At 41.6% G+C, this 27,057-nt stretch overlaps 3 protein-coding genes across 12 annotated transcripts; all 3 read right to left on the bottom strand.

Moving 5' to 3' along the window:
* Positions 1-1,181: 1,181 nt before the first annotated feature.
* Positions 1,182-13,029, bottom strand: LOC110980596 (retinol dehydrogenase 14-like). 8 transcript variants are annotated; one of them, XM_087143199.1, is made up of 3 exons: positions 12,946-12,992; positions 12,670-12,835; positions 1,182-3,654 (listed from the first exon to the last, which is right to left on the bottom strand). In XM_087143199.1, the coding sequence occupies exon 3, from the start codon at positions 3,638-3,640 to the stop codon at positions 2,810-2,812; it is 831 nt and encodes a 276-aa protein (XP_086999325.1). In that variant the 5' UTR covers positions 3,641-3,654; positions 12,670-12,835; positions 12,946-12,992; the 3' UTR covers positions 1,182-2,809. The 8 variants fall into 8 exon arrangements, with proteins under 8 accessions (XP_086999325.1, XP_086999329.1, XP_022093124.1 ...); XM_087143203.1 differs by lacking the exon at positions 12,670-12,835 and adding an exon at positions 11,739-11,780 and having other exon boundaries at positions 1,182-3,648; positions 12,946-12,974; XM_022237432.2 differs by lacking the exon at positions 12,670-12,835 and having other exon boundaries at positions 12,946-13,029.
* Positions 13,030-13,698: 669 nt separating this feature from the next.
* LOC110980537 (uncharacterized) lies at positions 13,699-23,106 on the bottom strand. 3 transcript variants are annotated; one of them, XM_022237327.2, is made up of 7 exons: positions 22,862-23,106; positions 21,946-22,118; positions 20,001-20,190; positions 19,516-19,614; positions 18,109-18,507; positions 17,325-17,459; positions 13,699-16,084 (listed from the first exon to the last, which is right to left on the bottom strand). In XM_022237327.2, exons 3-7 carry the CDS (start codon positions 20,074-20,076, stop codon positions 16,059-16,061), a joined length of 735 nt encoding a protein of 244 aa, XP_022093019.2. In that variant the 5' UTR covers positions 20,077-20,190; positions 21,946-22,118; positions 22,862-23,106; the 3' UTR covers positions 13,699-16,058. The 3 variants fall into 3 exon arrangements, with proteins under 3 accessions (XP_022093019.2, XP_022093016.2, XP_022093018.2); XM_022237324.2 differs by having other exon boundaries at positions 20,059-20,190; positions 22,862-23,095; XM_022237326.2 differs by having other exon boundaries at positions 17,325-17,456; positions 20,059-20,190; positions 22,862-23,095.
* A 372-nt stretch (positions 23,107-23,478) lies between these two features.
* Positions 23,479-26,617, bottom strand: LOC147800738 (vascular endothelial zinc finger 1-like). The gene is made up of 2 exons (XM_087142236.1): positions 25,998-26,617; positions 23,479-24,321 (listed from the first exon to the last, which is right to left on the bottom strand). Exon 1 carries the CDS (start codon positions 26,583-26,585, stop codon positions 26,346-26,348), a length of 240 nt encoding a protein of 79 aa, XP_086998362.1. The 5' UTR covers positions 26,586-26,617; the 3' UTR covers positions 23,479-24,321; positions 25,998-26,345.
* Between the last annotated feature and the right edge of the window lie 440 nt (positions 26,618-27,057).

Here is a 27,057-nt window from a genome sequence, read left to right as displayed (position 1 = left end):
AAAGTCGCTCACCAACGGCGTGTAAAGTATCCCGACAGATACCCCATTCGGAGAGAGATGTCTCTTGTGTTGGAACATTTCATAGAGATACGGTTACATGTGCATGTATCTCTTTTTCGGGATGGGAAAAATACTTGGCACGTTTAGAGATACTCCTGCTAAAAATTGCTGTATACTGCAATAAAGACGGGTGTCGGATCGAAGGTCAATATCAGATAAACACGAACTTGAAAGCTAATTTAGGAAGTCAATAACTTTATGGTAAAATTATTGTGTGACACAGTTAAAGATCTAAACGTACATTGTCAACAAAATTTAGCTTGGAAAAGGTGACGTCATCAGGTTAAATATTTGGTATATCAGAGTTTCTTGGACGGGCAAAAACTGACGAACCCTTCGATGTAAAGGCTCCACAGTATTTAACCTGCAATTTTTATATGACCTCACGTAATAATTATAATGGCCGATGAACGGCAGAAAAGCCTGCGCTATAGTTTGGAAGTAGAAACAGAAATATTGGTTTGTGGGAAAGCCTTAATTACCAAACGCCCTTTTCATATTATGGTTATGAAAGAAAGATGAAACATAAAGATGTAACGGGTCAAATTGACTGGATGAAAACTGTGCACTACAAATCTTACCATTGCAAATTTACTGAAGATAGTCGATAAGGTCACTGCATTTAAACGAGTCGAAGACTAAGTCAATTTTGTTGCATTTTTGTCAGATTACGGAATAATCGATCTGAACAAACACTTTACAGTATCAATGTGAATGCATCCGCTTTCAGATTGGGCGTTCACATCTTTTTATCTGTATTGGAACTGAATGCAGTCTTAATCTTTACACGCTGCACGGATGAAAACGCTGTATGCTAACTATGTCAAATAAATCCTGCTCCAAAGCCCCATTCGTCAACACATTCAATTACCACTTCGGGTGCGCCATCCTCCGGTATTGTTTTAAATTCACGCCTTTTGGATTAAAAAAAGTAGCCGCTTTATTCCCTCTCTGTAAACACTAGCTCGGGAGCACGAACCAGTTGCATACTTTGAGTACTATGCATACTTTCCAATGAAGAAAAAAAATGAAAATGTCATATTTCTGATGAAAGCTTTGAAAGATACTGAAGTAGAACTCACATCCCCTGAAAAGTACTTCATATCCGACACAATGTAAACTTTTGTTCGGCTCTATGAGTTTGTATTTAATCACTAGACAAATTTAATCTACATGTACGAGTTGTTCCTGAAAATTTAGTCATAGTCGTGTTATATTTTCTTTTCTATTAGGGCAATTTCTTTCAATTTACAGTACAGAATGAAGGTTCAGTATGCTTTGCGTTTTCCATCACTTGTATAATTATTTTGCATCACAAAAGTTCACCTGAAATCCTCCACTATGAAGGAAATAAACATCATCATTTGTATTCAAATTACAAGGGGAATGTCCCCACAAGTACAATGAACTCATTATACTTTTCTATAACTTCTTAGTCCTGCAAATTCCTCCAATGTAAGAACTGACCATTATTTTCAGACGATTCTTGTTAACTGAAGTACATGTATATCAAATTGTTCTCTTAAATGTGCAAAAAAATAAAACATTGATACCTCAGCTTACTACTTATTCATAAATCAAGGTGCTATTGGTAAACTACTAATCAGGCCTTGTTCTTACCACTTTATATTTCTGTTCTGTTTTGTGTGTCCAGCAATGCATGTTACAGTGCCTTGGTAGTACCGGTATGCTTCACTGTCCTTTGGTTTGGGTATAAAAGCGTCTTTGCTTCACCTGATGCCCAGCTGTTGCCATTTAACCCAATTTGTATTAACATGGTGATTTCTTTTCAAATATCATATTGATGTATCATCCCTGCAAGTTACATATTAATTGAATATATTATTGTACATTCATTAATGAATGACTGCATTCAAATGTTTAAAATTTGCAGACATCGATGTGTGAAAACTATGCACTGAAGTGAAAAAATATGATTTATAAATGTTCTCTCTCTAAACAAATATAGTGCTGGCACTCTCCTTCACAAAGCAAACCAACGGCTTGCTAGCTAGCCTCTTTAAACTCAAAGCCTCCTGAATGCCCAAACAATAATCTTCACACAAATTGTGACAGATTACACACTGCCTAATGTCAAAGACAGTGATCAAGATTCTTTAAAACTAATCTAATATAAACTACATGTACATGAGGCACTGGTGTCTTGCCTGGGCATTCTGTTCAACTGAGTAAGTTATACCAGTGACGTTCTTGCACTAGTGACTTTACTTCTAATGTTGATTAAACATTACCCCTCACAGCCCTAAATCCTTCACCTGTTACTCTGATGAAGATTACTAAGGTTCCTACATGGATTGCTGTGTGTCAAATCAAACAAAGTGAGGGTATGGCTCAACTCGGATTAGTCTGGAAAATTTATATAAAGACACCATGGTATACCAAGCAAAGGAAAATCAAATTTCAGCTTGAAAGTTGATTTCCCTTCATTTGGTTCAATTGGGTACTTTTTATAAATTTTTCTAGGCAAATCTAAGTGAAATAAGGGCAGGTGTGTGAATTAACACGGAATGAAACAGACATGAAAAGGTACAAACATACATGTAGGTTTCATGGAGTACTGTAAAAATTACTTCAAGGATATTTCAATTTACTGGTCGAGGTAATCAATGGTTTTTACTTTTTACCTGATATTTATCTAAATGTCATCCCTACCACCTTATAGTCTCGCTAAAAAATTACTTTCGAAAGCTAAGTACATTATCTATTCCAGAAAAGGCAGCATTGTTCTCTAGAATGTGGCTCCTGTCAACTTAACCAGGATATCCCAAACTTTGTCCTGCAAGGTTTTATCATATGAGATGGCAGAGGATTTAGTGTCCTTGTTATCCACAAAATATCTTCCTGTGACACCATCCAGTGCAGGATCAGCAGCTGTTTGGTACACAAAGTTGGCTTCTCCAACAGGAATCCCGACTGGACCCCAACTTTTCAAAAGCATGTTAGTGTTGACTGTGCCTGGGTCCAGGCAGTTCACAGTTATGTTAGCATCTTGTAGAAGCTCTGCCATCTTGTACGTGTACATGATCTCACACACTTTGGAAAGGGCATAAGCAGGCCGGCCGTCACGGTAATCCAACTTTGAATTCAGGTCATCCAAGTTGACCTTGTTGCAATTGAGATGTGAGATAGAGCTGACATGGACGATACGGCTGGACTTGCCAGCCTTCAAAAGGTCCAAAAGGAGAGATGTCAACAGAAATGGTGCAAGGACATTGACAGCAAATGTCATTTCGTAGCCGTCCTTGGATTCCTCCCTGTTGAGCATGTACACACCAGCATTGTTAATGAGGACGTCCAAGCGGCTGTACTTGCTGTGAATGTCCTCAGACAGATGATGGACCTCCCTGAGGGAGGCCAAGTCTGCAGTGTAGACCTCTAAAGTCTTGTTACCTGTCTTCTCAGCGATCTCCCTCTTGGCATGGTGAATCTTCTCTGTATTCCGGCCATGCATGAGTACCGTGGCACCCATCTGAGCCAGCTTCAAGGCTGTGTGTTTACCAATGCCATCCGAGGCTCCGGTCACAAGGATGATGCGACCTACCATAGATGCTGCAGACATGGTTACACCTGTAACTGGGGGGGGGAACAAGAAACTTGGTGAATTGTGCTCATTTGGTATGCTTAGTTTAGAAGTCTAGAAAAATGAGCTATAAAATAGATTCTAGGACTAAACTGAACATGGAAGGCAAGCTTAGGGTGCCAGATCTGGTAAATGCAATGTTGAAAACACATCATAAAAATCCAGATGTACTTACAAGGGGAGGGGGGAGTGGCCATTCATATGATATGTACGCAGTGCAGAAAGGGAAAAGGAGGGTCATTTATACTCTGTGTACAGCAGAGGGGGGGTATAATGCCTTACATAACTGTCCACTGTATAACACATGCATGGGTAACTACATGTCAAACGGTGATTGATGTAAAAAAAATTGTTACAAATTTTTGTTAACTCAGGGCTTTATGCATGTCACAAAACTCCAAAGAAAGCTCAAAAGAGATTAACAAGAAACACCGTTAATTCAGTGTCATGTTTATACTGGGAAAGAGGTTGCATGAGGCTTCATACGGCATAAATGTAAATGTACTTGGGGGAAAGGGGAAAACTTCCAACATTTTGTACAAGTATGCATCTTGGTACCGGTTCACTCTATTAAGCACATGCATTATAGGAGGGCTACTTCTACAGGTACAGGTACCTTGAAGTGGCTCCTACAATTCTGTGCCTGAAGGCCTCAGGGAACAAACCTTCCAGATACAATGACAAAGCCATGGAGGAATAAGATGGAACCAGAACATTCGTTTGGGGCCTCCAATTGTTTTCAAACACTTTCTTGGGAATAATTAATGAGATACATGTATTTTCAAGATGTATTTTTGTGTTGGGAGATGTTAATTTTATATAACAGGTTTCGCCCTTACCCAACGTATATTAATAAGCACTGTATGCTCAGTGCTTGTCCAAGAGCTTGCGAAAAAAACCTCACAAGCTTACTCGGGTGGGACTCGAACCCACGACCTCCTGCTTACTAGTGCAGATGTCTTAACCACTCGACCACCGAGCTTGCCGGGGTCGGCTGGCCGGTCCGAGTCAAATGAAGCAGCGGGTACCGCGAACTATTTTCAAGATGTATTTTTGCGTTGGGAGATGTTAATTTTATATAACAGGTTTTGCCCTTACCCAACGTATATTAATAAGCACTGTATGCTCAGTGCTTGTCCAAGAGCTTGCGAAAAAACCTCACAAGCTTACTCGGGTGGGACTCGAACCCACGACCTCGTGCTTACTAGTGCAGATGTCTTAACCACTCGACCACCGAGCTTGCCGGGGTCGGCTGGCCGGTCCGAGTCAAATGAAGCAGCGGGTACCGCGACCTATTTTCAAGATGTATTTTTGCGTTGGGAGATGTTAATTTTATATAACAGGTTTTGCCCTTACCCAACGTATATTAATAAGCACTGTATGCTCAGTGCTTGTCCGAGAGCTTGCGAAAAAAAAACCTCACAAGCTTACTCGGGTGGGACTCGAACCCACGACCTCGTGCTTACTAGTGCAGATGTCTTAACCACTCGACCACCGAGCTTGCCGGGGTCGGCTGGCCGGTCCGAGTCAAATGAAGCAGCGGGTACCGCGAACTATTTTCAAGATGTATTTTTGCGTTGGGAGATGTTAATTTTATATAACAGGTTTTGCCCTTACCCAACGTACCCGAATAAGCTTGTGAGGTTTTTTTCGCAAGCTCTCGGACAAGCACTGAGCATACAGTGCTTATTAATATACGTTGGGTAAGGGCAAAACCTGTTATATAAAATTAACATCTCCCAACGCAAAAATACATCTATTCCTTACCCTCCCCTTAAAGGAAGGTGGAAGTAGCTTTCAGAAGTTAGTCCATCCGATTCCTTCAAAAAATGGCAACATGTCTGTCCCCCACACTGGATATGCTACTGCTAGGGGCCCAATGCAGGAACGCTAGTCAACTCGTACACCTGCCCCGGTACCAACTCATATGCCAAACAACTTGTACGCCAACAAACTTAAATACCGTGTAGTTGCATGTAGTTCATGCAAACACAATCATGTACTAGGAATAAGTTCGGTTTTCTGCAAATATACCAAAAAAATTGAGACTGAAAGATTTTTTGATGTGCAGGATATTTGAAGTCAGAATTTCAGAGAAAATGTAAAAAAATGTTTTTTTAAAATTGTTTTCTAGAAATCTTTTGGTGGTATTATTTCAACTAGCAGCATCATTTTTTATTTCCTAAAATAAAATTTCTTTTTTTGGGAGGGGGGAGGGGAGAGTATGGCTCCAAAAAGAAAAGGACATATCTCCTTTGAAAATGTATGGCTTTGAAAAGAGCCGTTTGGGGGTTTATGATCTTGGGTTGTATCTTCAAATGGCTGGACCGCGCATATGGCTGCAAGCAGACAGAAATCCTAATAGCTTCCATTCACGTAACTTGCTCATAGCTGGAATACATGCCCCTGCATGTGCCTGGCACTCTTCCGCTGGTTGTAGCACATCTTGGATTCTCTGATGATAACCATCAGGACGCTGATTAGCTTGGCTTCTGCGTGTACATGTACTGTACATGTAGAAGTTAATCTGGTATAGATGCAATCCAGATCTTCCAACCTTGACATTCAGCCTGTGGTGCTACCCTATGCTGCTACGGGTGAAGACTGACCTGTGCTTTGGTGGCTAAATGTTGCTGTCGATCCAGGAATCTTGTATGTACTCGAACAGCTGCCTCAGGAGGGGTTCGCTGACTTTGTTCTTGAGCCTGATGACGGAGGGCTGGATATGTTCATGTTGTAGGAAAGGAAGAGCCTTCAGCTTCTGGATGACGTGTAGCAAGGCAGGATCTTATGTGTAAGGGACCGCTAAGCTGAAGCACTGGTACTTTCTCCAGATTGCTTGGGTCCACTGGTACAAGAACCCTTGGATGTGACAATCAGGGAAAATAGCTCAAAATGCCAACCACAGTACAGACTCAAAATCCAGCACCAAGTGCTGGACATTGCCTTCTCTCGATGGCAGACTCTTCTTCAAGGCCTGCAGAACTTTCTGAGAGTCTTTTTTGGTGCAGCGGGCAGGCAAAGTGCCAAGGGGACTTGCTTTTGTAGTCCATGTTCTGATTTCACAAAGGCATGGACACTCAGCAGCTGCGTGAATGGCTTGTGGACAACCTTAAAAGTCCCATCAATATACATGTACCAAGTCTTGGCTTGATCAAAGATGGTGGTTCGTTCTGGGATTATGAAGAGCACGTGTTTTTCTTCACTGACGATGATGTCCTTGACTAAGAAGTCCGCCGGGATGAAATCAGTAGCCAGCTGAAACTTGAGATCGGTGGGATCTTGTGGCCACAGACATCCATATGTTCATCCATATATCAGAATTAGAATGAATTACAGAATAGAACTTAAATTGCAGGTATTTTATGCCTACTTTTTCAGACAATACCGTCCCCCATGCCACACAGTCGCCAAACCTATTACATCACATACATCTACTCTGGGATTTCACTACGTAAATTTGTGTGCGTGCACTCAATGTGCGATCAGGGACTTGGGACAAATATTTCAGCCAATTTTGAAACAAACTGAAAATCTTCAAGTCATTTTGATTAAATGTACATTAGAAATGACTACTGAGTATGAACAAGTAAAAAACATGTACGTAGTGAGTTAGAGTAAAATGAAAACCTGTCCAAAATGTCTTTTCTAGAACTTTTCTGAGAACAGAATTGTTCAACAAGAAGCTTGCATTTCACCTTTCAAGCAGAACTCATCTAAGGATGTCATTCCAAAGAATGTAGGTTTTCATTTCAACTATTCAAGAACATTATGAATCTAGAACTAGGAAAACGACTGTACATGTACATGACATCTTGAAACTGCTTCTCAACAAGTCTCTGATAAACATGATGTAGGATTTTAATCAGCCATTAAAGAAACAAATGTCCCTCAAGTACATGCACATCACAGTACATTTTGAAAGTACACGTATTTGTCAATAAATCTCTTTCTCATGATGAGTTAGTTGGTGTACGAGTTGGTCAGAGTATGAATTGACTTGTGTATGAGTTGGCTTGCATACAAATCGGTCAGCGTAGGAGTTGACCAATCCGAAAACGAGTTGGTCGGAGTATGAGTTAGTATGCATACAAGTTGACCTCTTCCCCATTGTGACAAACAATTCTGCAAACTCCATACACTGTAGCTCAAGTAACTCACGCCCTAATGCTCATGAAATCCAAAACTGCACATTTTGAGATTTATTGAGCATTATGAATTACTGGAGTTAACATTTCAGCAGGATATGCCCAACAACTTAACCCAAAATGAGCCGTGGGGGGGGAATCGTGCCCCCACAACATTTTTTCTGACATTACTACAGTGCATTTTTTTCAGGAGCTGAGCCATTAGGAGTTTTTAGAGTAACTCTTTGCGGTTATTGACACAAATTTTAGGAAAATCAAACATACGTTTACATTGTATCATTATTGAGTAGCGGACATTTTTCTGAGGCAGGTCAGCCAAAACTGTATACTGTTTTCACTGTGGTGCTCAGTGCACTTGGGCTGGCATGCATATGTACATGTAGCCTTGAACTTCAAATGACCGTAACAACAAAACCATACATACATACATGTACATCTAATTGAGTTCAATCTTCAGAGTTACAGTACATGTAGAACGATGAGTGTCTTCACACGTATCCCAACTTTCAAGTATCCGCTGTGAGATGGGTAAAAAGCCCTGGCTCTTTGAGGGTTAAAATAGCAGGCAGTCAAGGCAATGTGGATGCTGTCCATTCTAACGGCCAAGCTTGCTCCACACTTTTGGTTCAACCATTTTTGGAGGTGGGGATTTCTAAGATCTTGTAATCTGTCACAGCTACATGTATACATCGCAGCACATATCACGTGTCCTGATGGTATCAGCCTACAAGTCACGCAGCAAGGATGGTCGCGCAGCTTGTACCCTGGTCAACTCGTACCTCGGTCAACTCGTACCCTGGTCAACCCCTACCTCGGTCAACTCGTACCCTGGTCAACTCCTACCCTGGTCAACTCCTACCCTGGTCAACTCGTACCCTGGTCAACTCCTACCCTGGCCAACTCGTACCTCGGTCAAATCATACCCTCGATGAAAACACACGCATTTGTGACCCAGATTACGATTGTTTTCTTCCTTTTTTACCCCAAACTGATTATGATAAGTTGTCTCCCCTAAATGGATTATCATTTTTCTTTCTCTTTTTCCTGTTTTTCTCACTTTTTGGACGATGTTAGATGCTAGGGACATTTATTCATCTTATATCATGGTGAAACTCCCAAGTAGCATGAAAGAGCATGTTGAACATGGCAAGATCATTTTGAGACATTTCTCATGGTAAATGATTGCGATCCATCATGTTGCTTAACTGATCAACATTCCCTCTTCCCGAACAGAACCGACTAAAGCATTCATTCCAATCAGCGTTTGACTTTTTTAAAGGCGTCATCAACAACGGGGCGTATTTCAAAACAACTAACAAGAGGTGGTAGCAAGATCATTTGGAAGTCCCAAAGCAAAAGTGCCAAAGATGCTAACCTCAAACACACATGTACACCTGTACACATTCAATCAGGGTGTATTCACTGATTTTATTAATACAAATTAAACGAGCCATACAATGCATAAAAAAGGGACAAAGACGTTGACTGGAGAAGGACTTGACATGCGATCTGCAGAACATCTGTGTTCGGGGGTGCTGCAGTCAGCAGCCATTTATGTCCTACTTCCTAAACACGGTGGGGATTTTTCAACGAAATCCGACAGGTTAAAGGAACTTTATGTATACGCTTGCATTCAATAAATGCGAGCATCAAAATCCATATTATGCTCGGCAAATTCTCTGCCTACTGGGCCTGGGGAGTACAAGTCGACTCCAGTATGAGTCAACCTGGGTATGAGTTAACCCGGGTACGAGTCGACTCCAGTATGAGCCAACCTGGGTATGAGTTAACCCGGGTACGGGTCGACTCCAGTATGAGTCAACCTGGGTATGAGTTAACCCGGGTACGGGTCGACTCCAGTATGAGTCAACCTGGGTATGAGTTAACCCGGGTACGAGTCGACTCCAGTATGAGTCAACCTGGGTATGAGTTAACCCGGGTACGGGTCGACTCCAGTATGAGTCAACCTGGGTATGAGTTAACCCGGGTACGAGTCGACTCCAGTATGAGTCAACCTGGGTATGAGTTAACCCGGGTACGAGTCGACTTCAGTATGAGCCAACCTGGGTATGAGTTAACCCGGGTAAGAGTTGACTCCAGTATGAGCCAACCTGGGTATGAGTTATTCCGGGTACGAGTCGACTCCAGTATGAGCCAACCTGGGTATGAGTTAACTTGGGAGCATATTTTGGGGTGCGAGCTGACCGGGGTACAAGTTAGCCTGGGTACATGTTGACCCATTCGCATTTGACTTTCGAGTTCTCTTGGTTAATATGGTACTCATCATGGGATCTGGACAACTCGACCGTTTGCCAACTCCACTTTGGATAACTCAACCACTGAGACAACTCGAACGTAGAGACAACTCGACCGTACGTGCGTAAAGAGAGAGATAAGTCGACCGTTGAGACAAGTCGTCCACTGGGACACTGTCCGCTCAGCCCAATCCTCTGCTGAGGCCACTGTGTAAAATAATATACATGTAGGTACATGTATGGGTGTCAGGTCAACTCGCCCCTGACCGACTCGCCCCTTACCAACTCGCCCCCTTACCAACTCGCCTCCTGACCGACTCGCCTCTTACCAACTCACTCCCTGGCCGACTCGCCCCCTGACCGACCCACCCCCTCAGGAACATCAAGCAAGTATTGCCGGCCCAATGTGTAAAAAAAACTGAATGGTTCTAACCAACGATGCGACAAGAACGACTCAGGGATGGTGGTGGATATTTGGACATCACCACTAATTACTTACATGTATCTATTCAAACGTCTTAGCGCTTCCCACGTCCACTGTCTGATTGGGTTATTTGTACATCCAATATACCCTCAGGATCAACAACTTTGAACCCTCTGTCCCATTAATATTTGGGTATGTGACTGAGGTCCGCAGAAGGGATGCAGCTGGGCAGATCATGGCAGATAGAAACAGTGGCGTATATACCAAGGGGGGGGGCCAAAGAGGGGACATGAGCGCCGGGTGCCACATTTGGGATATGATCTAAAAAAACCAATATGTGAGATGTATCTTGTAATTATGACTTAGTTTAAGCCATGTAATTATGACTTAACACTAAGTCCTAATTAGGAGATTGATCTTGTAATTATGATTTACATCTTGTAATTATGACTTTGTCTTAAGTCTTAATTAGACTTGGCACAAAGGCACATCACTTGGCACTAAGTCATAATTATTAGAAATATCTCATAATTATGACTTACCCCTTTGTCATAAATCGTGTCTCCTTGATGCTTCCGTAGGTTTGCGTCGCCGGACATTATGCCTAATACCATTTTGTATTTAGAATAGTCTGCAAAGTTAATATGGTAGAGTGCTGGTGTCGTGGCACACAAAGTGCCATAGAACATACATGTACACAGGAAACGCTGCGCCATGGCCCATACACAAGATAATACTGAACTATAAAAAATACATGTATTTTTACCCCAAATTCCACAGAAAGTGAACATCCACCAAGCTTTAAACATTTTAACTTTCATAATTCTCAACTTTTGAGTGCCAGCTGCAAATCCCCGAACCTATTTTCACGGGCACCAATCACCGATTCCATCTCCGACTGATTGTATTTTTTTTTATTAAATGGTGAATGGTCCGGCCATACGTGTTTGGAAAACTTGGGGGGGGGTGAGTTGGCCAGGGGGCGAGTTGGTCAGGGGACGAATGGGTCAGGGGGCGAGTTGACCTACAATCCATGTATGCCTTAATGATGGGATAGAATTTCATGTAGTAGATAGACAAGGCTAATTTCTGAGGTATTATAAAAATGGTGGCTGTAGTAAGTCAATCTTTGTGCAATCAAATGATCAGATCTTGCACCCGCACTGCACGTATAATGGCCCGTAGGCCTATATATGTATTACAGTCATTTTCCTAGTTCTGGATCTCTTGAAATAAAAACCTACATGTACCTCCTTGGTGTTGTCCTTCAGTTCTACACTCTCAGACAGATTCTGGTTAAAAAGTGAAATGTAATCTTCTTGTTGAACAAAACTTGATCTCGGAAAATTTCTATAAAGAAATTTTGGCCAGAATTCTGATTTGCAATTTGACATTTTGGCGGGTTGCGGGAAAAAAATACGCATAGTTATGGGCGATTATGTCACTCACTATGAGTGACCCCAAATATTTTTTTCATACTCAACAGTCATATAAACTTTTGCATCTAATGTCTGTTTAATCAAAATGACTTTCAAAATTGCGTTTGAATAAAACTGGCTGAAAGCTGAACGCATAATGTTTCCTAGTTTTGGATCACGCATTAAGTGCATGCACGCAATATACTTTGCAAACTCATCTCACTATACAGTCGTTGCAGAAATGTACGTGACGTATGCATAGAGTTGGATATTATATCCGACTCTATGGACGTACTTCAACTGTGCAGTACGAGATACATGTAGTATTGTTGATTGCCTGCACTGTGCAGCTGAAAAAGTTGAGTCGAAATTTATGTACACAAGATCCAATTTTTTAATTCATTGGAGTTCTTACACATATTTATGAACCAAGTTTTTCCAAACTGAGAAATTTTCATTAGAACATAAGCTTTTTACAATGGTTCTGGCTGAAAATTGATTTGCCCCTTGTGTGCTTGCTTTTCCGGAAACTGATCAAGAATGAGAAAAACGTGTCACTACTTTCATCGATCCTGTACGTCCGAATTAAAAGTTTAAAATTTGAAACTGATTTGGTGGTAACTGTGGTGTCTCTAGTATCACACAAGGTGGACGGTGACCACATTTCACTGGAATTCGAGGATTTTTGTAGAGTTGCAATCTGACCGAATAATTTCACTATCTTGAACTGGGAAAACAGCAGTATTATGTGAAGAGATCTCACTGGTCGAGTTGTCTCTCTGTCAAAGTTGAGTTGTCCTGACGGACGACTTGGCAAACGGTCAAGTTGTCTCAAAGGTCGAGTTGTCCGAAGTCGAGCTGGCAAACGGTCGAATTGTCCGGTATCCTTCATCATGATGGTAGGCCAAATAAACCACCAAACGTTAGGCCTAATTGTGATTGACAAAGTTATACGGCCGAGTCAAGAATATTCACAGGAAGATGAACAAACTAACCCCCTCTACAACTACTGAAAAAGACATAAACGCTGTTCCCCTACCTCAAAGTTTTGCAAAGTCGGACGGTGATCATTAAGTTTTTAGCAGATGATACGCAAAGACTAACCTTGACCTTTTATGCCGCTTGGTGGCGCTAGATTCGTAAACGCAGCGCTAGCGCTCAGTAGCCTCAGCTGGCTAGGGTCGTGTTGTAATCGCAGGGTCCCCCGAGATTATCATGTGCCTTTTTTATGGGGGGGGGGAATGGATGGTGGGTAATTTTTAGGTAATGTTGTCAATTTTTCGTTCTTGACCACCAGTAGCGTAAATTAAAACACTCATTGGTTATTTTTGTCTCTGCAATATAAATTCTGCGTTGAAAAAGTAGGCTAGCATAGGCCTATACACGTAATTTTCACGCACGCAGCACTGCATCTTCAGAATGGAATTCAAAGTTCCACGTCTCCTCCGTTGCTTTTTAGAACCCCCTCTGCAATCTCTGCATCAGTCGCAGTCTACTATGGAGACAATAAAGTAATATAAAAATCGACGAGTGACTTCCAACAATTAAGTATGACAACAATTTTATCTGAGCAATAAAACGGGACTTAATTTGCGACCGTGCAAACTGTTATCGGGATGATACACACATAATTTTTAGTACGTGTTAAGTCATAAAAAATCATAACACCGCATGCTGTGAACAAAGAAAGTCTTTCCTAGTAAGAGCAAATCTAGGCGATGTTTATTTACTACATTACATTTCGATCAACATCTAGCGGGCATAAATATGAGAATCATAACACCTGCCTGCATTATTGGTTTACTAGTATGCCTTTTTATTATCAGCCAACCAGTGAGAATTGATTTGTTTAAGATAGTGAAAAGAGTACGACAAGTACAAATTTCTCACTTTAGAGATCACATTTAAAAAAGAGAAAAATCAAGGAAAATAATTAAGGGTCTAGCTTGAAGACGATCTGTGATCGGATCTGTGCTTTGAAGTTGGGGATGACTTGACTTGGTTTGTCTTGACTTCGCAAGCACATCATTGTAGCTGTAGATCTGGTGACGATAAGGACTTGCAGTAACGGGGCTTGAAGGGATGACAAAGATGTGTCAGGCTAAGTGCAGATGCTGTTCAGGGTTCAAATGCACGGTCTCTCCTTTCCTTTGACTAAGTCAGGTGTTGGAACGTAGAGTTCATGTGGCTCAGGTCCGAGCCACCCGCTGTCCAGCAGCATATGCATGTGCAGCTCAACAGGCTTACTCTGGTGATGTCCTTGCCTAGAGCAGGACAGGGGCGAATTTGTAAGTATGGCAAATTCGATGGAAGGAAAAATCACAGACAATAGAACAGAGTCTCAGTTCAGTCCAGCAGTCGAGTGAAGTGGAAGATCACTGGCTACTGAATTTATCTGCTTCTCCTCATCAAGAACTCTAGTGGTTGGTTGCAAGTTCTGCTATACCAACCTGTCCACACGCGTTGCCAAGCAACCCACACATTTAAGAAAATGTATGACCTGATTCTGGGGGAATTAGGATTTCAAGAGAAAATGGGGGCAGAAAATTCATTCCATTAGAGTTAGCAAGTTTCATTATTGCATTCCAAGCTAATTACAAAGCCTGTTATGGACTAAACTTTATTTTAGTTCTTCTTGGATGGAAACATATGCTGCCGTGGCTGCCTTTTGCAAAGAAGTAACACCCGAAGTACAGAAATTAAAGTTAAAACAAAGTAGTCCTTTAATGACAATAAACATCTTTATGGAAAAACTTTAGTACTTTCAAATTCCAGGGATTCTACTTGTAATATAATGATCTAAATATAATATGGTATCATTACAAAGAAACATTCCATCCCATCAATATCAGTGGTGGATCAAGCTGGGAGTGAGGGGTGACGGGGGAAATTGCCCCCGACAGAAAAACTTTAGTACTTTCAAATTCCAGGGATTCTACTTGTAATATAATGATCTAAATATAATATGGTATCATTACAAAGAAACATTCCATCCCATCAATATTAGTGGTGGATCAAGCTGGGAGTGAGGGGTGACGGGGGAAATTGCCCCCGACAGATTCCCCCCCCCCACTTTTCCATGTTTATATGTCAAATATTTATTTATATAATATTGCACCAAAACCCTAAGAAAACAACACCACAAAATAAAAGCAAGCATGTCAGGACTGTTAGTAAGGCTTTGATATTTTTCTCCCCCAACATTACCGCATTCGCTTTTGAATTTGCCACCTGGTACCAAAACCTGAATAAGCCGCTGACCGATATGCTTCCAAACATGACTAATTTTCACATCAAAGTCACTACACATAACAGGGAAGCAATTACATATTGCCAATGATGTTCATCTTTCTGAAACCGAGTGGTAAAAAATAGTTCATGTACATTAATTCATGGGACATCTCAACCTTTCAAACCCTCAGCCAACTTAATCTGATCAAGAATGACACTTTACTTTCCCGCTTAAATAATCTTTTATCATGATTTTTGTACTTGTAAAGCATAGTTGAAAAGTACCAAACTACCAACACGGAAAAAAGTACTACAAACGTATTAAAACGAATAGTTGAGGTGAATGTATTTCCCCAACAGTAGAACTGAATAATGGTATACATATTGTAGCGCCAGCAGGTCCGGCCGGTGGGGGCGCCAGTTCGGACCCGCAAGGAGCTAGCTGCCTGCCTCCGCTGGTATGCGAACGGCCCACGGTTTTCCCGCCTCGTGCCTGCGCAGTCCCCGCCTAGACGCCTCATGTCTAGAGCTTTGGATTGACACAGTGTTGCAACGTAAAAGAAATAAAACCAACGTTTCTTGGCCAGAACGGCGATTTGTGGTTAGCTGTGTGTGTCTGTGTAAGCGTCAGAACCCTATCAGTAGGACACGCTACAACATACTTGTTCTTTTTACTGAAAATTGATTGAATATATTATTGTTTTTCCACACTTTTCTTTAAGTTTGGTATTCTTATATGTCAAACGTATCTGAAAAGTGTTTATATTAAGAACTGATTTTGGTTTTTTGTTACCACTAGTTGGCAGCTCGATCATTTCAAGAATCATAGCAACCGCTGAGGAAAATAAGGGCACTTTCTTTTGCGATGACATTTCTTTGAATTACAAACAGTGAAGTGTTGATATGCCAAGAAGCGTTTTATCACCCATCAGAATTATCCATAGGATCTAGAGAAGATAAACAACAGTGAAAAATGTTAGTTTAGCCTTCCATCGGGACACTGATATGACCTCAAAACAAAGGAAATGATAAAATCGTCATTCTGTAACATTATTGATTTTGTCATTGGAAATCCAAACAGAGGGTTTGATGTTTGGATCCCAGCAAAATCCAAGCAGAATCTTGCTAATTGTGTATTTCTCATTACTTTTGCTTGGTTAGCTTAAAAAACATTACTTTGTTTCACTATTTCAAAGGGTATAGGTTCAATACTGGTTTCCATATTCAAAAGCAAAACGTTGTGATGACATCCCAGCCTCAATGTCGCATTGGCTTGTGCACATTGTTGCAGATTTTGCTGGACTATATTTTCTCTTCTTTGCTGATTGGTTGTTATTTATGTGCAATGCAATGAGCAAACACCAGTCCCTTTCTCAGAAATGTTTGTAACGTCTTGGTTCACAATTTGAAAAGAAAAACCTACATGTATGCACTGAACTATGTCTTCCCTGGATGACATCACAACAGCGCCCTCAGTTGTCCATTAAAGCATAGATAATTTCAAGTGTTTAAAAATGAATGGTGCACTTTTCAATGCATTTAAGTAAATGGGAATGTAAAGGAGTTTCATACATTGAAGAAGAGTACAAAGTTGCAGAAAATTTACGTCAAAGACAAATTTGTTGCAGCTACATTTTTCATATCTAGTGACTTCAATTACAGACTCGGTCTTGATTGTTGCTATTTTGCCTTAAGACTTGACTTGACTCAGGGGAAAAATTACTTGGAACTTTACTCAGACAAATTTGACATGTTTTCACAAATAACTTTTGTTTAATAAACACAAAGGTAAAATTGACTACATGTGTGCAAACCCCTGTTTCATTGTACGGTTTATCATTAGAAGTATCAGCGTATTGTGACGAATTAAAATTATGCAGATAGTTCACTGAGGAAGTATATAAACGATGTTGGAAGAAGTGTACAAATGCCAATGGACCAAAGGCTTGAAATAATGACTTGGGACTTGACTTGGGAAACATAGTTACAAGAAGGAGTATTAAACTAGACAATGCTCAAACATACTTAAACTAACAAGAACCTCAGCAGTTTCTTGGATATTTACATTAACTGATTAAAAAGATCCAAATATATCAATTATTTGAGGGGTTGTCTGACACATCTGTAATGAATTTTGGTTTGTCACTTTTTATGAATCGCAATCACCATAAGTCTAACAATCATTACCTTCAGCTGTGTCTGCTGCTTGTTCCTTGCTCATCTCTGAGGTGCCAGGTTGGTTTTGGTCTGATCCAACACTCCCCTGGTCTTCAGGTAATGTCACCTTCTCAGTTTCCAATTGGCGTCTCTCTTCCTCTGCTACTAAAGTTAAAATATAACTAAATGCTTGGCCCAATTTCCAACCCACAATTTCAACTCCAGCTTTCATTTCCATTTCTGGCTCATGCAGCTCTGTGTTATGTTGAGGGCTTTCAATAACGTGCTACATCAGACCTATTCTCTCAGGAAAGGATATGAAATCACTCTGAAACACCAAACAGAGTTGTGTATAACAGCTATCTTCCCGGTCAGTGTTTTTGTTCCATAAAGACACACATGAGTACATGTGTGCATATCCTCTATAACAAAAGCTGTGATAGGGAAGATGGCTGCCAAGCCATTTGTGCAACTTTTATGTGTGATAGTGGTTCATGGGTGATACATGTAGTTCTGTCTTCTGGCATTCAGTTACAATCCATTACAAACAGGTGAGTTCATGAGGCCTGTCTTATTCTAAGGTATTTGGACCATGGACTCACTATACCCTACCCATCTGGGTATAGCAACAGGTGCTCCTCTTTTATGTATGCCACACTGCAGGTTCCAATGCCTCCATGAGCAGCACTGATTGCCACACTGCATTGCAGTATATGAAATTCCACGCACATTAGACGTTTGTGTGAACAGTTGAAATTAGTTGAAATGTCATGAATGTGAGGTTAACGGATCAATCTACTACAGTGGTGGGTACCTTCTTTTTCAGCTTGTTCCAGTTCATCAAAAAACTTCATGCCTGCCTCAAAGTCACTCTGGTCAATCGACGGCAGAATAGCTATGTCGGTCTTGTCACCAGGCACAAGTTCATCAGTGACAAGAGCCCTCGTCATCCTCTCAGCGAGCTCCCCGGATGAGTACATATCCCACAGCTTCTGCAGCCCCTCCCGAGTGTTGAACCGTAGTACGAACTTAACACATCCGAGCTGTACCCTATCAAGCAATGCATCACAGGCTGTGAAGACATCTGACAAGAGTCCAACCAGACGAGACCGGCCATGCTGTGTTACCATCTCATGCATCAGGCGAAATGCATTCCTAGTCACATCTTTGAGCTCCATTCCATTTTTTATTAACTTGAATTTCGTTGACATACCTTAAAGAAAAATCATTCATGTATCAATTTTTTCTCAAACTAAAAAAATGCTTTCACAAGAAACATTATGACTGCCTTGTCCTAGATAGCTTCTCTTGCTTGGCACAAACCATCAGCGTTGTGTCTAGTCCATGACCAGTCCTCATAAGCCCAATGAAAGTAATAAAATCTGAAGTCAAACAAACTATGATAAATGAAATGTGACAAATACATTCCTTTGTCACTGTTCAGCCCTCTTACTGGTAACGGAATTTGTGAGTAGACTTGAGACGGTCTTGCAAACCGTAAAACAGTGCCACTTATATCACGTAGCCCACACTGAAAGTCAACTGATCCCAACATTGCAAGTATTCCTTCTGTCAGATGGTTGAGTAAAGTGTACAAATTTACAACTTGACAATCCATGGGGTGGTGTTGCAGTCAAGGCTACTGCAAGTTTCTGCAAATCAATATAAGTCCATTTTACCGAACAAATGATACAGTCCCATGAAGCTATAAGTCACAGGTATCCCTTTGTCACTGTTCTGATACATATAACTGGTTTTGTGAAAGGACTTGTGATGGACTCAACTACAGTACTACAGAATAGGGGTCCAAAGCAGTGTTGTATTTGAGCCCATCATAAGTCCCTGTAAGTCCATCACAAGTCATCCAGTCTTAAGCCAATTCACAAGCTATTCAAATGAGCTGTGACAAAAATAATCCTTTGTCTTTGTTCACTGTTACTTATGACTGGCCTTGTGAAGGGACTTGTGATTGGACTTGTAAAGGGACTTGTGAAAGGGTTGTGATAGACTCAAATACAATATTGTCCAAAAGTGTTAGTCGTAAAAATAAACCAGTAGTGTTTTAGGCCCATGCTATAGTCTATGTTATGATGCAGAGACACAATGCTCAAAATCCACGTTTCATGTAAAAGAAATATAAATCAAGGGAGACAATCATGCATGGTGCATATAACTTATGCTTGAGTTAATTTCTGGCTTCTTATCTGGTAAGTTAACTCACCATAGTTGTAGCACTTAATGTTACCACAATCAAAACTGATGCATCTAGGCAAATCACCACTGATACTGCTTGGGAAGTCAGAAGAGGTTTTCTTGTCATCTGCCAATAAAGAAAACAATATGAAAGCAGAGTGTCTGTTTTCATTCTAAAGTCTCAATCATTTCAACTGTGCTGTTTGGAAAACTTTAAGAAAGATTTTTCATCACCACAAACTTTTACAAATTAATAAACTGCGAGGAGATTGCTTCTTTATCCCATGTAGATTGCATAAAAATTATCGGAGTTTATTAGTTTTTATTTAAATCTTCCTACGGAGTATCCTTTATGTTTGGTCTCAAGACATGAACGTATAATCAGTTAATGTACATAAATGTTAAAATCAGATAAAAAGACATATTAAATAATTATTGTTTGACTTTGACTGAGGTCTTGACGTATCGTTTTGTTAATAACATTCTGTAAGAACTATTCTTCAATCCTTTGACCTAAAATGCAGCAGAGACACAGTCTGGTTTGGGGTAGAGCATGGCTGGGGGTAGGCACCTGGTGTAATTTTTTCATTGTTGATCAGACCAGACACTAGACCCATTCTGCTGATGTCTTTCTCATTGACTGAAAGATTAGGTGACAGGGACGTCTCCATATCTGCTGTACACTCTGTGACTGATTTTAGATCTGTAAGATTTGGAAAAAAGATGGAAACTTAATAGTTGAAATTACAACTTGCTGCATACTAGCTAGTAACTTCATGAGATCACTGCACCTTTGAGTTGTTTTTCCAATCCCCTTGCCATTAAAAAACTGTAGCCCCCTGGAGCCAAATTTCAACAGCCTCACGCACGGGGGGGGGGGGGGAATCTCTCTTGCTTTTCTAAAGGTAACTCATCTGCACACCATAAATGGAAATGCTGGAGTACAACCCCCAAAGTTTACTTTCTTGGTTTCTACATGTATTTTTCAATAAGAACTTTTGCTTAACAGATATGGATAGATCTACATCCTGCTTACTTACAGAAATGCAAGTCACAGAGAGCAGTGACTAGCAGTTTTTCAGTACCGTACGTATTGCTCCCCATAATAAGCCAATTCCCTCGTTCCCTCGCCATGTTGATTTTAGTGCCCCAGCGCAAGTAAGTGAACAAAGCTAGAGAGGAACAAATTGTCTACAACAATAACATTTACGAACATACATTTGCTGAATGTAATGCAACATTGGTGTCGCAAATTTCTTCTCCGTGTTATATTTCCTGAACATACGCACATGAAACTTGAAAAAGGCGCTATAGCCCAGCTAATCCCTCTTGTATTCAAAGCCAGACTGAGTTACCAAAACTCAGTGGCTAGGCTCCACGTAAAAAGCAGGAGAGTGCAGGTGGGTGTAGTAATTGAACATTCATCATAATCTGATGTAAACATGGTAAACAACCAGATCTTCCCTTTTATTAAACCACATTTCTGTGTACCCCCAAAACTGTGGGGTCCGACGTCCGCCCACTTCGTTCGTGGGACATGTGGTTCTGGTCGAATACTGCATAATCTCCTTATCAGGGATGTAATATGCAGGCACGAAGTGAGCCCCCCCCATGATATCATATTGAGAGATTGAAGTTTTGACTGGAAAATTACAATGCTTGGTGTATGACGTATTTCCGGTAGAAATTTATTCCATTCTACAAAGGTTCTTGGCAATACTGAGAACTTGTAGCATTCTTTATGTGCGGATGGCTTGATGAAGGAGATTGCTACGTGTTGTCTTGTAGAATGGTTTGGTTTGGCCTGGTATAACTCCGTATTGAGGGCAACGATTTAGTTGACAGAATTTTAGAGGAGAGTCAATCTCGGGGCTACTCTATGATGTTCCAAGGGCTCTTATTCCAGTTAGGACAGCTTTTTGGTGACGCTCTCCCTCTTTGTGTTGTTGTTAGAGACAAATCTGGCAGATCATCGTTGAACCCCTTCCAGCTGTAATTTATGTTCCTTGTGATGAGGATCCTAGACTGATGAACAGTACTCTAGATGAGGTCTGACTAGCGTTTTGCAAGCCCTCGCTTTTACTTCAGAAGAACGGCTGTACATAGCAGACCTAGAATTTGATTAGCTTTCGCTGTAATACTTTGAATACGAGTTGCCAGGCTTAATTAATTTAATCCCACCTCCTAAGTAGGCTAAGTGTGGTTGGTGACTGCTTGTAGTGTCGTATCCCAAAACTTGTAATCTGCCATAATTGGTTTCTTTTTGTGGGTAATTCGCATGGTGTAACGTTTAGACTTGTGGGAGCGCGGGGCGGACGTCGGACCCCACAGTTCTGGGGTAATTTCTGTGATTATGAGGATCATCATTCGGGCAGCAAGAATTCTGCATTGATTCGAAGCACTTAAACTGTCTAAATCATTGTATAAATTTAAACATTTCTTATTTTCTTAGTCTCACCATTCTCCGGACAGCTCAACGCAACCATCACACTCAACAGTTCTCACGCATGAGCGGCACTTGTTGGGGAATCCCCGGTCCCAATGACATCCTGCAAGGATTTCTGGGATACATTAGATTTACTTCAAGTCGTTCGTTGGTGACATATCCGCTTCGCTTTGCAGAGTTTGGTTCTGAAAAGGGCAAAATGATTTTTGCATAAAACAGATTGCAGTTTTTATCAGTTTAAATCTCTGTAAAATGTGACTTTTTTGATGTTTTGACTATTTTGAACATTTAAAATACTGTAATGCGAATGTCTGGTGATCTTTTTAAACTCCAGAGAAATGGCCTGGGGTAGGTTCGGTAGTTGGGAAACCAGGGGCCGTCAAGTCACGGTGTTCAACCGGGGATACAGAACAAAGGAGTATTTGTGTAACTGTCAGAGGATTTGACAGCATGTTTTCAATGAGTAAATTATGTTGTGTAAAGTGGGTAACTGAACTAATAAGATTGCCATAATTGGAAAGGGGGGGCTTTGGACAATATCCAGAGTAATGATAAAACTAATAATTGGAAGAAAGGTTGAAGTGGTTATTGTAGACCATCATTTTGCATTTTGTGCTAAGATGGTGTGTTTAGGAGTGTGAAAACAGGAAAAGGGAGGGAATTAAATAATGTTACAATTGGGAAAATTGGTCAGTCTGAACCGAGCTGCCGAGGAGTTCAAATCGAGTTGATTGCTACAACTTTTGTACAAGTATTTAGTTAATTTATAGAAAACTGTGAGCTTCCATTTAGACTGTGCGTTTAAGGATTGGGTACTGGTGTGACTAAACAATTCATGTGAATACAGTGTAGCTCGGCAGGGCAAGGGGGTGCGCGATGGATCCTCACACCCCTCCTTGCCTATTGTCTAAATGTTTTGCATTAGTACCGTGTTCATTCGGGTGCCTCACGCGTGGAGGAAGCGAGTGGAGGAATCAACCAGCTGCAAGTAGGTAGCGCCACAATTATCTTTCGCGGGCGTACCATTCCTTTCAGCCTCCCTTGTTCTCGTCGTAACAGGCGGTACATTTCCACCCAAACAGATCCAGGCCCTGGCCAAATTACGCTCGAGCGGCGCAGCCGGCGACCGGGCTGAGTGGCCAGGCGACCCAAGGGTTCATTGACCACAGAGGAGAACAATACAAAAAAGAAAAAAAAAGGAAAAAAGGAAAAAAGGCTTTTGTGTGTGACTTTTACTTCAGTAACCGAGTTGCTGTGCATGTCAATTTCGTCTTGGTTATAAAGATAATCACTTGCTTTGGGGCATGTGATTAGTAAGGGGTCTTGCAGCATACCTGTATACAAAAATTGTTTATTCTATGCATGGAGTGAATTTTTATGTGTGGCCTTTGACCGAAGCCAAGACGACTGAGGATGGTTCACTGTAAGGTAGTCTGTCGTTAATAACATACGGAACGGTCACTTGGTCAAAGATGTACCGGTCACTGAATGATTCGGCTTCCACATCTGTCTGACGCTTATAAATTAAACCATGCAGACACAAAATGAACCCAGTATGCCCACCATGAAATGGTAAAGATTTATGCTGTTATTAAAACCATTGGTATCAAAATAATAGCACGTAATTATTTTCTCTTAAATATCCGAATAAGGGAATAAACTGCAGTAAAGTGTCACGTCTCTCTGATCTAAAAAATTTAAACCAGTTTGGCCTTAATTGTACAACAACATCTTGTTGAGTTCAAAACCCATTTCTTTCTTACTACGTTTGATATAGGCGCACAAAGGGTCTGATACATCATTTAAATATCAAGTTTGTTAGGTGCCCTGTCCTTTGTGTGGCATTATCATATTTGGGGGTAAGTGGGGTCAACATAGTCACCGGATGCTGGTATGGGTGAGCTCCATACTGGACCCAAAATATATACTGAGTGGTGCAGACCCCGAGTCCTACTCCAACCTCTACGTGGTACCCCCTGAATCCCAACCGAAAGGAGAGGGCGATTGCGGGAGCTTGGCGCAGTATAACCAGGCTTGCTCTGGGCGGGTGGGGCTCGTCAGCCTTGGCCGGCTGCCCACCAAGGAGAACTCCGATAATAAACCCAAAGGTAGGAGGGGCTCGTCAGCCATGGTTGGCAACTCGCCTAGGAGAAGGAAACTCCTACATCAAGCCTACGGCCCAAGGACCTCGCTGTCACAGTCTCAGCTTCAAGGGTGGGGCCAGTTTGCGCACGCTGCACTTCACCTTAAAACTCCCCAGCGCAGGCTGAAGGACACGTCCACAATCTTCAACCAACCATCTTAAAACTAAAAGCCCTGCAGCGATGGGAAAGGGGCGAAAGCAGCAGGTAAAAGATGCCACTGGAAGCCGTCACGGTAGTCTAAATCCTGCATGTAGGAGATAATACAAGGCGGTGAGTTTTAATAGTTTCAAATGAGCAAATAATGGGACCAACGTGTTCAAAAAACCCACTTTTTGCAATTACCCTCTACTCACTGCTTGTCTCTGCAGAGTGAGCAGTCGGTTACATGTAGGAGTCGGACTACCCAATTCACAGTATAGAGAAATTCAAATATGGTAAAATAAAAAAGTTATACAATACCTACTGGGTAGAAAATATTTTAGACGGTTCATAATACCAACATTTCTATTTTAGCTGTAATGTCGCCAAAGTGCTTTTTCCAAGTTAGATTTTCATCCCGAGTAGTTCCACAGAAAATTAAAGGGAAAAACTGAGTGTATTTGTACTGGCTAGCACAAAATATGAGGGGATGTTTTGTTAAAGGTTTAATGTGTACGGTATATTGCGTGTAGTTGTAATATTTTGCTCATTTTTATTGTATTTTAACTAGTATTTTGAATGTGAAGCGTCACTGACAATTTAGTTTTAGGTGACGCTATATTAATTATTATCATTTATTATTATTGTTATTTGATTTAAGTACATTTACGCATTATTTGTTGGCCAATAGCCAAAAAAAAGAGGATTTTCAGGAGCTTGGCGTTGAAGATCTGAACCGTTAAGTCCGCACGTTTGTCAGAATATAATAAGCTTGCGTCATCTGCAAATGAATTACTGCAGATGTCAATCATGTACACTGGAAATAATAAGGGACTAAATACAGAGCCCTGTGGGACAAGACAGGTAATTGGCAATTCTATAGATTTTAAGGAATTAAAACAACTTATAATGTGATCTACCACGTAAGTAACTTTTAAACAGTCCAGCGTTATTCCTTGGATGACATAATGTTCTATTTTACGGATCAAAATATCATGGTTAACGGTATCAAATGCTTTTGCAAGTCCAAAAACAGGCCCGTGGAGAAGTGATTTTTATCTACATCATTACAAAACTTGATAACCAGATAAAATGTCTCTGAGTCAGTGGAGTGATTACTTCTAAAGCTAAACTGATATTCAGACAGAATGTTATCTTTGCATATGAAAGGTATTGTAGCGTAGACCTGGGTGCTATTGTCCCTCAAAACCCGGTAACGCAAAAGAGGGGGACAGATACAGGACTTCCAAAAAGAATTTATTTGTTTTATTCACAAAACTCGGTGCATGACCTTCCACACGACCGTCAGAACAACAACTACTGCCTACGTGATACTCGAGCTCAACAAAACACAGCATGTATCACAATGTGTTACAATTTCTAAGGCCGCCCAGGCACTTTTCCAATTTCCCTCCCGCGCCCGCCAAACCACAACGCCCCAAAATAGAAACCAATTTCCGGTGCGCACCCAGCACAAGAGAAACAGGTAAGGGCACTCCACCGGCGGCCCTCAGCGCCGCCGGCGGCGTACGAAAGATTAACATGGCAATAAAACATGAAAAAGGCTATACAAATGTCCGTTACATTACCCGCTTCTACGAAAAAAGCCTATTCTCCAGAAAAGGGCACATTTCTAAGATTTCATTAAATTTAGAAAAACGACTGTCTTGATTAAAAGGAGAATTATGTACACAATTAGAAGAAACACAGAAATTGAGTCAAACAATCATTACAAAAACAACAACATTAATGTTCACTCATTTTCAAAAGGCTTAGGCCTACCTGGGTGTCCACGAGAATGTTGGTTAGCGTTGATTTAGGCCCCAAGTTGGTTCCCAAATCAAACAAGAACACAACAGTCAGCGAGGTCTACCCACTGCAAAGTCACTGAGGCCGACTGATTCGGTGTCCCTGTACGTGCGCAGGCCCGATGGTTCCTCCAGCGTCTCACGTGTAACCGTGGTGAATTCCTCCCTCATTAGTACGGCCTCCGTTTGCGTTGCTGTGTCCACCCTAGGGCTCTGACGGAACTCCTCCGGCGGCTCGCATTCTCTCAGGCCAGCTGTGTGAGTTCTGCGGAAAACCATCTGCCTCCGAAGTACAGCCTCCCTTCCGACGGTAGTTCCTCTTCTACAGTGACCACCCGTCTGACTGGGACACCGCCCGCTGCTCCTTCAGCCTCTCCACCGGCGGTGCCACCGTGCTGTGACCGGCGTGTCGGGCTAGGTAGTCGGCACGCTTGTACACCTGCGAACACTGGCGGCAAGAGAAGCTCCGCTCCTCGTGCGCTGCCTTTTCATGCCTTCGTCTGTTATAGACAGCGGCGTATGCTTTCCCGCACACTCGGCACCGAAACGGACTCCTCTCCATCTTGATCTCGGACTGGTTCTGGAATTGTTGACCAAGGCCTGGCTCCCACTTGATACAAAGGGCCCCTTGTTACATCACCAGCTGCTCGAAGCAAGCCCACCAGAACTTGATATTTCGGTTAAAAGAAGCTATAGTCTCCTCGATTGAGGTTGATGAATTGGCCTCAAGGTTGGGTCTTGAGACAAATATTCCACAACCGGGGGTTTGGCTTCCGTCGCCAGGGGGGATGCTGCTGAACTCAAGGGTTCAGCTGCCTCCACCAGTGGCGGGGCTTCTAGTTCCGACCGGTCCGATGCCTAAATGGTACTGCACCGTGTCTGTCTCCCCGGGGCTGGCGTAAGCATTCTACATCCAATATGGCGCCTTGACTGATCTCCTCCCCACCCCAGTGGTCACAATCCGGGAAGCACTTCCTGGACATGGCATCGGCGTTACTGTGTCGACTACCAGGACGGTGCTCAATGGAAAAATT

Source organism: Acanthaster planci, linkage group LG01 (genome assembly GCF_054643075.1).
Source record: "Acanthaster planci isolate LZ-2023a linkage group LG01, COTS_SCS, whole genome shotgun sequence".
Lineage (NCBI taxonomy): Eukaryota > Metazoa > Echinodermata > Asteroidea > Valvatida > Acanthasteridae > Acanthaster > Acanthaster planci.
Note: the sequence above shows the minus strand (reverse complement) of the source record. Positions and strands in the feature narration are given on the sequence as shown.